This window comes from Podarcis pityusensis, assembly GCF_964106645.2.
Source record: "Podarcis pityusensis genome assembly, chromosome: 4".
In the NCBI taxonomy this organism is placed as follows: Eukaryota; Metazoa; Chordata; class Lepidosauria; order Squamata; family Lacertidae; genus Podarcis; species Podarcis pityusensis.
Genome location: NC_138027.1, coordinates 103,849,866 through 103,860,835, shown reverse-complemented (window position 1 = coordinate 103,860,835; position 10,970 = coordinate 103,849,866). Strand labels below are relative to the sequence as shown.

Below are 10,970 nucleotides of genomic sequence, written 5' to 3'. Positions count from 1 at the left end.
GGAGCTCCGCGAGTCCCCTCCACCCCAGCCTCATCCAAAGGACGCCTTGCAGGGCGTGGGCAGGCCAGTATACCTTCCCCTAGGCTGGGGGCAGAAGGACCCGTGGGAACCTCACTCCCCCCCCCCCTTATTTTGCAACAGCCATCAGTCAAGAAAGATGGCAAGGGGTGTTGTCGAGAGATGCCCAATGGGGTGCTGCTCGCTGCAAACTGGCAACAGGTTTGCGTTGTGTTTTCTCATGCGTTTCTTGGAAATGGCAAATCCGGATTAAACAAAACGGAGGCGAACGTGGACGAATCTGGCTGCACGTGGACCCTGCGAAAGGGAGGGGGAGCTGCATACACCGTGAGGCGCACCCCCCCCCCCGAGAACGCACCCCCTAGAAAAGGCCCCCGGAGCAGAAGGAGACGCCGCGTCGCCCGCGCACGCGAAAGAGGCGGCGGCGCCCCGTCCCGCTTTCCGCTCCCGCTTCTCCCCTCCGACTCCCTTCTCCTCAATGACAGCGGAGCCCGGGGGGTTCTGGCCCCGCCCCGCGGCAGCCCGGCACTCGCCCCTCATTGGAGGCCGGCCCCTCGGCCTCCTCCGCCATTGGCTGGCGAGAAATTAGTATCAATGTTTAAGCGGCGGCGTGAGGTGAATAGAGTCAGTCGGCAAGACGGAGGCGGGAGCCCGCGAGAGAGCGAGGGAGCGAGCGCGGGGCTGCGCGGCGGCGGCTGCTGCATCCGGCGAATGCTGCAGAAAGGGAGGAGGGGGAGGCGCCCCTGCCGAGCCGCCTCCTCTTCCTTGGCTACATCCAACTGTTGCATCTGCCTCCGGTCTTCCCAGCCGTTACCTGCTGCGGGATCGAAGCGGGATGGATTTGCTCGCTGCGGGCTCCGCGCGCCCTCCTGCTGCGCGTGGGGCTTGACCCACTGACCCACCCGCGAGAGGATTTTTTGCTTTCAGGCGTGGGAAGCGACCGAAGCAGCCTTCGCCTTCCAGCGGATTGCAGGATTCGCTCCTGGCTCGTCGATCCTCCTCAGGACTTACATAGAGATACAAAATAACAGCAAGAGAAGACAACTGCTTCTCACGTCCATCCGAGCAGTGCCGAAACTTGCCAGAGCTGTGCTTTTCAGACAGCGCGTGTGCGCAGTGCGAGCGTGCGGCGTGTTTCTCTCCCGCCCCCCACCACTCCATCTGAACTCTGGGTGTTTCTATCACACGTGATACCCGGGAAAACAAGGGGGCACAGCAACCTTGCATCCAAAAGCAGCGGGGGTGGGGGTGGGGATTCCAGGCTGATTCTCGCCCTCTCGGACCCTCCTTCAACCTCCAGGGGCCGAGGCGAGCAGAAGTGGGTCCGAGGCCAGCACCCTCCCCACACCTGGGCTCCCCCCAGCTCTGCGTGGATTGCAACAAATGGCATTATTTTTAAAAGCAGCCTCTTTTCCTGCTCCCACTCGGCGCTTCTGAGACTGTAGAATTGCATCCTCCAGCCCGGACTGCCGGGGGGGGGGGGGTGTCTTGGGTGTCCAGAGCCCTGGAAGCTGCAACTCTCGCCTGCCCCGGAGCAACGTGAGGCGCTACTGACTGGGTGCTCTGTGCTTTCTGTTTTTGCTCGGCGAGCTTTGACTCATCCAGACGCTTCGAAACACCTGCAGTTCTGGCTCTGGCTTCCATGGACGACAGCCGGGAGAGAGTAAAGACTGTTCTGTGAAATCCTGACATCCCGTCCAAGGGAGGGAGTTGTGTGTGTGTTTGTTTTAAAGACCCTTCATCCACCAGCAATAACCCCCCCCTCCCGCCAGCCAACTCCACCCCAAATCTCTCCCCATTTTGCTGTCGCTCCACAGACACGTATTTCTTTAAAAAGCTTGTGAAAATGCACCGAAGCTGCTGGCTGCTGCAGCCTCATGATTTTCCCTCCCAGTTTCTGAGATCATTTTTTTTTTAATAAAAGGATTCGAAAATATTTTTTTTAGCCAAGCTGTGTGAGCTCTACTCGGTGAAGAGGACAAAAGTGGCATTTGCGGTGGGGAGGAGATGGAGGCGCGAGGAAGAAAAGAGGGGCGATTGAAGGCGCTGCCTCGTGAATGCAAAGGCTGTTTTCCCTTTTAGGGAGAGACTTCGTGTGTGCGTGTCTCTCTCTCTCTCTCTCTCTCTCTCTCTCTCTCACACACACACACACACACACACACAGCGCCCACCTCTCGCTTCCCCCCTCCCCCCTTCCATTCTATGCGCCCAGCCATGAGTTGCCTGTTGATTTCCTCTTGACGGCCAAGACAGAGAGCGAGGCAGGCAAACTGAAATTAAACTGCAGCGAGGAAAGTGCAGAGCTCTCGCAGACACGCACAGAGGCAGCAGCGAGAGGCGGGCGGGCGAGGGGCTCGTCGCGGTGGCGGCGGCGGCGGCGCCACGAGCAGCGGCGGCGGCGGCGGCTCCTCCCGATCTCCCAGGCGCAGCAACCCCCGGCGTGCCTCTGACGGGGCCGGCGGCCGATTTTTTCTTTTTTTAACTGACCCCCCCTCCCCGTCTCGTTTTGCCGAGAGACCCACTGCAAATCCGGAGGAGGAGCGGCTCTGGCGGGCTCTGAATCATCTCTCTCTCCCCCTTCCTCCCGGAGGAGGATCTGGTGTGTAGGACTTACAAACCTGCAGAGACCCGGCTCTATCGGGGGCCTTTTGGACACCGCGCTTTGCCACCCCTCCGACTGAGAACATTATTTCTGGCGCCGCAGGAGGCGGCCAAGCGGCGGCGGGTCCAGCCTGAGAGATGCGGCGCTCGGCAGCGGCGCAGCCGGCGAGATTTCATCGGCGACTGCAGCAAGAGGCTCGCTGAGGAAACCCGGCAGCCGGAGCCGTCAGGCGTCGCTTCCCCGCCCCCCCCCCCGCAAGTCTTGGCCGAGCGACTGCGGCCCCCTCCCCGCCCGGCGGCTGCTCGCCCCTCCCTGGCCGCGCTGGCGGGGCTGCGCTTCTGGGCCAGGCGCCTTGGAGCGAGGAAGCGCTTCCGTGAGAACACGCGCGCCCTCTCGCCCTCAAGTCCCTGCATTTGAGGAGATTTCTGCTTCGGGTCCAGAAAAGAAGCTGCGTGGTTCTGAATTATTCTCTCCGCCCCGCTCGCGCCCCGCACCCCGAAGTTGGACGCGGCAAGGGGGACCCGCCCGCCCGCGCGCTGCCTCCATGGTGGGGCTGGCGGGTCTGCGCGGATCTTGGCGAGCAACAGGTCCTGGAACTTGAGCGAGGCGGCGGCGGCGGCGGCGAGCCGGGGCGCAGCGAGGCGGCGGGCGCGACTCCCGGCCGCGGGGAGCGACGGCAGAGCGGGCGGCCTCGTCAGGGGGCTTGGTGGGCGCGCCCGGGGATGTGGCCCCTTTCGGCCTGCTCCTTGCTGCTGTGCTGGGCTCTGCCTGCCCTAACGCTCAAGAACCTGAACTACTCGGTGCCCGAGGAGCAGGGCGCCGGCACGGTGATCGGCAACATCGGCCGCGATGCCCGGCTGCAGCCCGGCGCGGGCGGCGGGTTGCCGTCCCTGGAGCGCGCCCGCGGCGCCAAGTCCACCTTCCGCGTGCTGGAGAACTCGGCGCCGCACCTGCTGGACGTGGACGGCGAGAGCGGCTTGCTGTACACCAAGCAGCGCCTGGACCGCGAGGCGCTGTGCCGGCGGAGCGCCAAGTGTCAGCTGTCGCTCGAGGTTTTCGCCAACGACCAGGAGATCTGCATGATCAAGGTGGAGATCCAGGACCTGAACGACAACGCGCCCGCCTTCCCGTCGGACCAGGTGGACCTGGACATCTCCGAGAACGCGGCGCCGGGCACCCGCTTCCCGCTGGCCAGCGCCCACGACCCGGACGCCGGCGAGAACGGGCTGCGCACCTACGTGCTCACCCGCGACGACTACGGCCTCTTCTCGCTCGACGTCAAGGCCCGCGGCGACGGCACCAAGTTCCCCGAGCTGGTGGTGCAGAAGCCGCTCGACCGCGAGGAGCAGAGCCACCACACGCTGGTGCTGACGGCGCTCGACGGCGGCGACCCTCCGCGCTCGGGCACCGTGCAGCTCAACGTGCGCCTCATCGACTCCAACGACAACAGCCCCGTCTTCGAGGCCGCCTCCTACGTGGTGGAGCTGCCCGAAAACGCGCCGCTGGGCACGGCCGTCATCGACCTCAACGCCACCGACGCCGACGAGGGCACCAACGGCGAGGTGCTCTACTCGTTCAGCGGCTACGCGCCCGAGCGGGTCCGCGAGCTCTTCAGCATCGACCCGCAGACGGGCCTGATCCGCGTCAAGGGCAACCTGGACTACGAGGAGGGCGGCCTCGTTGAGATCGACGTGCAGGCGCGCGACCTGGGGCCCAACCCCATCCCGGCCCACTGCAAAGTCACCGTGCGCCTCGTCGACCGCAACGACAACGCGCCCACCATCGGCTTCGTCTCGGTGCGCCAAGGGGCTCTGAGCGAGGCGGCTCCTCCCGGCACCGTTATCGCCCTGGTGAGAGTGACGGATCGTGACTCGGGCAAGAACGGGCAGCTGCAGTGCCGGGTGCAAGGGGATGGCAGCGGCGGGGACGGGGCCGTGCCCTTCGCCCTGGAGGAGAACTATGACAACTTGTACACCGTGGTGACAGACCGGCCTTTGGACAGAGAAGTGCAGGACGAGTACAACGTCACCATCCTGGCGAGAGACGGGGGCAGCCCTCCCCTCAACTCCACCAAATCCTTCTCCGTCAGGATCCTGGATGAGAATGACAACCCTCCCCGCTTCAGTAAGAGTCTCTACGTGCTGCAGGTCCCTGAGAACAACATCCCCGGGGAGTACCTGGGCTCTGTGCTGGCCAGGGACCCAGACCTGGGGCAGAACGGCACAGTGTCCTACTCCATCCTGCCAGGGCACGTGGGTGACGTCTCCATCTACACCTATGTCTCCGTCAACCCCACCAATGGCGCCATCTATGCCTTGCGTAGCTTCAACTACGAGCAGACCAAGCACTTTGAGTTCCATGTGTTGGCCAAAGACTCTGGCTCCCCCCACCGAGAGAGCAACGCCACCGTCCGCGTCACTGTCCTCGATGTCAACGACAACGCTCCTCTCATTGTCTTGCCAGCCCTCATCAATGACACCGCCGAGCTCCAGGTCCCGCGGAACGCTGGCGTTGGGTATCCCGTGGGCACTGTCCGTGCCATGGACAGCGATTTTGGGGAAAGTGGGCGCCTCACCTACGAGATTGTGGAAGGCAATGAGGAGCACCTCTTTGAGATGGACCCAACCAGTGGGGAGATCCGCACACTGCACCCTTACTGGGAAGAGCTGAGCCCTGTGGCTGAGCTGGTGGTCAAGGTCAGTGACCACGGAAAGCCCAGCCTTTCCGCAGTGGCCAAGCTGATTGTGCGGGCCTTGGCTGGACCTCTGCCTGAAGCAGGTGAGCCCCAGGTGAATGGCGAGCAGCACAGGCGCCCCCACTGGGACCTGTCCCTGCCTCTGATCGTCACCCTGAGCACCGTTTCCATCATCCTCCTGGCTGCCATGATCACCATTGCCGTGAAGTGCAAGCGGGAGAACAAGGAGATCCGCACCTACAACTGCCGCATTGCTGAGTACAGCCACCCCCAGCTGGGTGGAGGGGGTGGTGGCGGAGGTGGGGGAGGAGGCAGCGGCGGGAGCAAGGGCAAGAAGAAGAAGATTAGCAAGAACGACATTATGCTCGTGCCCAGTGAAGGGGAGGACAGCCGGGGGCCCCTCAATGTCATGAACGTGGTCAGCAGCCCCTCCTTGGCCACGTCCCCCATGTACTTTGACTACCAGACCCGGCTGCCCCTGAGCTCGCCCAGGTCAGAGGTGATGTACCTGAAACCTGCCTCCAACAACCTGACTGTGCCGCAGGGCCATGTGGGGTGCCACACCAGCTTCACAGGGCAAGGGACTAACGTCAGTGAGGCTCCCCCGAGCCGGATGTCCATAATTCAGGTAGGAGACTTTTAGAAATCACCCGAAACTCCCTCACTGCCCAGTTGCATTTTAGGTCTGCAGTGAAACCTGCTGAGAGGCCTCTCTCCAGGCATCCCCCAAGATGGGTTGGCTCAGGGTTCAAAAACCTGCCCGCATTTGGGCCTGATTCTTGTTTCAGTTCATTGGTAGCAGGTTGATTGGAAGTTAGGTCAGCAAAATAAAAAAAAATAAAAAATGGCACACCAATGAAGCATTACGGTACTGTGAAACTGGTGCACATTTAGACCTAGAACCGCTATGTTTGATCAGGTTTCTCAGAACTGGAAATTGGCCAGCAGAGGTGCTTTCTCTGAGGTTTCACTGTAATATTCCCAGGGAAAATGGGTAGGCCCATCCCAAGCTACTAAGTGGAGATGGTAGATATTGTTCAGTTTAATAAAAAATATATCTACACATATGGGGTTTGATTTGAGGAAATTTGCAGATGCAGTGTATGTAGCTCTCCATTCGTGTATGTCAAGGTGAATTCTGTTTGCAAATGTATGTTTTCATGTTTAGAATGTCATATTAAATATATCTGTACACAGAGATATACTGTACACATAATATTTTTTTTTGACATAAGAGTACTGTGTGCCCTTGCCACTTTTTCTTCATTACCAAAAGAACTAAGCAGTTAAAAGAGACATAAATTCTGCAGTGAGATTTGCTAGATTGCTACTATCTGATGAAAGTTAAACACTTTGAAATTCCACAGAAAAGGTTTTAGCCACGTGCCGTTACCCCCCCCCCCCCGTTGGCTCAGATTGTGCTTAACTTCAACTGGATTGAGAATATATGTTTAGCTGCATATATGTTTAATTTATATGTTTAGCTCCACTTCATGGGATTCAAATATACAAACAAATAAATAAAAAGGAAGTGAAAGCACAATATTTATTCTTGGCATGAATCGACATTTTGATTTTTGCCTTGTAGCCAAGGACTTCAGGCTGACTCTACAGGCATGCGTGCTCCTCATTTGATGGCAGCAAATCAAATGGTGACTTGCATGTATGAATGGACCATCAGAGTTTGAATACAATGGATAACATTTTAATATTGTACATTCTCTTGACTATAGTGCTTTTCAGTGGAGTCAGTTCATCCATTCAGCCAGCATTTATCAAGGGTTGCACCGCTGAACTGTCTAGTAGCATACATGTATGTGTAAATCTGCTCTGAAATGGTTTAATTTTTATGGTGCAAGTACATGTGGGGCTACATTATGCTTTTACCTGAAACTGATGGCAGATGTTTGTGGAATGGCAATGATCCAGCCAAAATTAATTACTTTTAAAGTCTAGTAGAGACTGAAGCACATGCACAACTGTCTACCTGTAATGACTAATTTAAACATGCTCAACTTGGGGTGGGTTGCATGCCACTCATCTCTTTACTTGCAAACGAGGGTGGAATGTTGTGCATTGGTTATTGGTTTTAATTCAGAGAAGGAAATCATTTTCTTCAAGGAGGAAGATCATTAGTTTGGAATAATGATGCTATGGAAGTCATCTCCCAGGGTCTCAGTATTTCAAAATCATGCCCTTCTTATTTCAGAGGGCTGTTGTCGAGCCAGTGGGCTATAGATGGCATCTCAATAGCCTGGGCCAGGAGGCTTACGTTTAAGCTCAGTTTTGCTGAAACCTGAGGACTTCACTGGGGTGTGTCTCAATCTACACCTAATTCAGGATGAAGTGGTTGCATTCTAGATTGTTCCACTTCGGTTTGCAAGTGGGGGGGTGTCATATTTTTTCAAACACTGTTTTATGCAAGCTCTCTGCATGGTAGTAAAATACTATATACATTGGGATTCAGCTCTTGTTGATGTGCTGGTCTATTACATGCAGGGAGTATAAAAAGCATGACCCACCCTCACCTAAAATTTGAAGCGGTACATTGCAAAGTTCCACCCCTTCATTTATTCTGCATGATGAGTAGATTGGGTCTAAGCCCTATGGAACAGGACTTGACCTGGGTTTGTTTTCTTCTGTGTACAAATAGTGGTAGTTGTGGAATGATGTTTGCCTATGACAAAACAACCTTGTGCAGGCTCTGGATAATGGCTGCTAAACACGTTGCCAGTGTCGTATGTTTTGTCCCGGGTTGCTTCTAATATGCTTTTCTGAGTCACAGGGGAATGATCTAAGTGTATCAGAAGTGACAGAGACTCATTTATGTTCCAGGCTTAATGGGGAAAGTTGCTCTCTTGCTCTTGGTGCACTGAAAAGAAATTATAATGGGTTTGAGATTTTCATTTCTGCATGATTTCATATACTTAAGGTTGCTGCTCTTTTTTGTCTTTCTGCCGCTCGCAGCAATCCTATGCAAACATACATGGAGTAAGATCCATTGACATTAAGGGGATTTATTTCTGAGTAAACATGTGTGGAATTGGGCTTCAGAAGGCCACTCCCCTACATTCTGTCCTGCTGCAAGTTACACTTCGTCACACTCCAGTGTCACCAAGAAACAGAACACAAAATGTGCCCATACACATTTTGAACTCCCACTCGAATGGTGTCGCTGAATGGCTCATGTTTCAAGTTCCTATGTAGGTGACTAGGCTGTTGTTCATTTCTGGGGGTGGGGAGTGCGGCTCTTGGAACCAATCTTGAGGGGAGAGCAGAAGCTGTCTCCACCAAAAGGAATCCTGTGGGCCTCCAGCATGCCCCCCCGCCCATATAATAGGTTGCCATCCACACTTCCCTGGTACGTCATTATGATGGACTAATCTCCAATTGCTCTGCTGAGGCTGGGGTGCTGATATCTGGCAAGCCTTAGGCCCAAATACTGCAGTCACTGATCCAGCAGAGTTATGTCTTTTAATAACTGCAAACCCCCTTGCAAGGTCACTGTGAACGATTCTTCAATTCCCACTATTGAGTTGTATTACAGAAACAATTTCGTTTTATGCTTATCATGAATGTGTGTTGCTATCAATTAGGTGAGCTGAGCAATACTCAAAATTTGAAATTGATTTTAACAAAAAGTGACACTTGGAGGAAGAATATCAGGTTAGGGCATAACGGAAGGTAATTTGATTTATAATTCATGCATTTAAAATGGATATTTTTTTTCCTAGTGGCATTTGTCTAGATCATGTCTGTCTTAAAAATGTAAAATGGAGTAATTAGAATACCAAGCCCTCTAAAACCCACCCTCTCCAAAACCATTTTTATCTAGTGTAATAGTTACTTAAATCTTAGAGAATTATATTTTGCTAAAACCATGTAATTATCCATCTAGAGCAAATAACACATGTATTGATGGTGCTGAATCATTAAAGATTTTAATGTAGTGTAAAATCCCAGTTGGCAAACATGACTTGTTTTCCTTTTTTACATTGTAATACTGCATAATATCTTTTTGTCCTGAAATTTATATAAAACGGAAAGAGGAATTTCCTCCCTTAAAAAGGTGTTCTGTGGTTTCTGTATATATGTAATTAAATGCTAACCATGGATGGGAACTAACTGCAGGATCTGTAACATGGTGTGGCAGAGGGGATTATGGAGTCAGCAGACTAAATTTTCCCTCCTTTTTTTCCACCTGGGAAAATCAGGGGCCCCAAGGTTTAGGCCATAAGTAATAGTGCCCCTGGTGTTACATGTTCTCAAAAAATATATTTGAATCAAGTGGTAGGTGACTGATTTCTGTGGGTTGTGAGTATGAGGCTCCTTGAGGAGCTACTTCCAATCTGCAGCTAGTAATGGAAACCTCCATCCTGGAGCTTAGGACAGAATCTTAGAGCTTCTGCTCCAGCCTCATGTTCTGTGTGGGAGCTGCAGTTGGCCATCCAGCCCCTGCTTAAATACCTCCTGTGAAGCTTCCCCTGTCTTTTCTTGGGCAGAAATGTCACTTTCCTCCATTTTTGGCTTGAAAATGCTAGGATAGGGAAAGGCTCGTTGAATTGCTCCATTTCATGCAATGGTACAGATGGACCAGTGCTAGAAACCCAGGTTAAGGGAGTTAAATAAAAATACTTCCTCAGAAATGAATACGAATCTTGACCCACATAGTCTCAGCAGGCCAGGATGCCTCAAGATGCTGGCGCTAGCGTGAAATAATACTCTTTCCCTCAAATAGCATGGGCTTTAAAAGGAAGCGACTGCGTTATTTCCTGGCTCTTCACCTTTCCTACACAAGTGTCGCAGTCATATGGTACAGTACAGCTTTTCTGGGACTATATCACATCAGGCTGCAGGTGGAGGAATCTCATGTTTGAATTCTTTCCCATGGGGAAAAATAAAAATCTCCCTGCACAAGGAAAAGTAACTGATGTGTTGGATTTCTGTGTCTTTTTCTTTTCACAGTGGCAAATAATCCAAGTGTAGAAAGTTATCAGTGCACCTGATGTTGATACCTCAAATTCAAATTTCAGTAAGAACCACAACAGCCAAAGTGCTAAAATAGTTCAAATGTTTTTTGGGATGTGTTTTAAAAAGGGAACCCCAATCCCTTACCCCCATACATTTGTAACTGTGAACTCTTTAAATCTCCATGCTTTTTAGTCTTCAGAACAAACTGTTAAACCCCCCCCCCCCCCAGATCTACTAGTAAAACTCTCTGGGTGTTTATTTCCTTTTTGCATGATTGCAGAACAGACTACATTTTGTAATACTATGCATCTGGAACAGTTATTGTGTTATAAATCATGAAATCTAAAAGGCAGCACAACATGGCAATTGCAGGAGCGAGGAGTTCTGATCCATTTCCACCCCTTTTAGAACAAGCTCCCACAGAAACAGGAATCCTAGCAAGGGTGAACCTTTCTTGGTTAGGGAACTGGCTCTAAGAGGGAATGATCCATGGTGGCTGGTTTTCATGTTCAGGTAATCCAGAGGGGATTGCATGTGAGAAAAAGTAGAGCTTCAACTCACCCTTATTTTGGATGTGTAATATAGTATTACGTACTCCTATTATTGTGAGGTTACTCTGGGCTGAGGAGGCTGGGGAGAGAGTGACTTCCCCAAGTTCAGGGTTCTTGCATTATTCTACAAAAC

The 10,970-nt window shown here is 53.1% G+C and overlaps 1 protein-coding gene across 11 annotated transcripts in view; it reads left to right on the top strand.

The window, feature by feature from the left end:
- The first annotated feature begins 1,348 nt into the window (after positions 1-1,348).
- The window catches only part of PCDH17 (protocadherin 17), a 145,704-nt gene continuing 136,082 nt past the window's right edge, over positions 1,349-10,970 (top strand). For 9 of the 11 annotated variants that reach the window (XR_013985371.1, XM_081002941.1, XM_081002942.1 and 6 more), the window contains exon 1: positions 1,349-5,943. Coding sequence is in view for 10 of the 11 variants with exons in the window: in XM_081002941.1 (XP_080859067.1) it covers positions 3,343-5,943 (2,601 nt within the window). In the remaining variant the exon portion in view is untranslated. The remainder of the gene's footprint in view (positions 5,944-10,970) is intronic. The other 2 variants (XM_081002944.1, XM_081002943.1) reach the window with 1 other exon arrangement.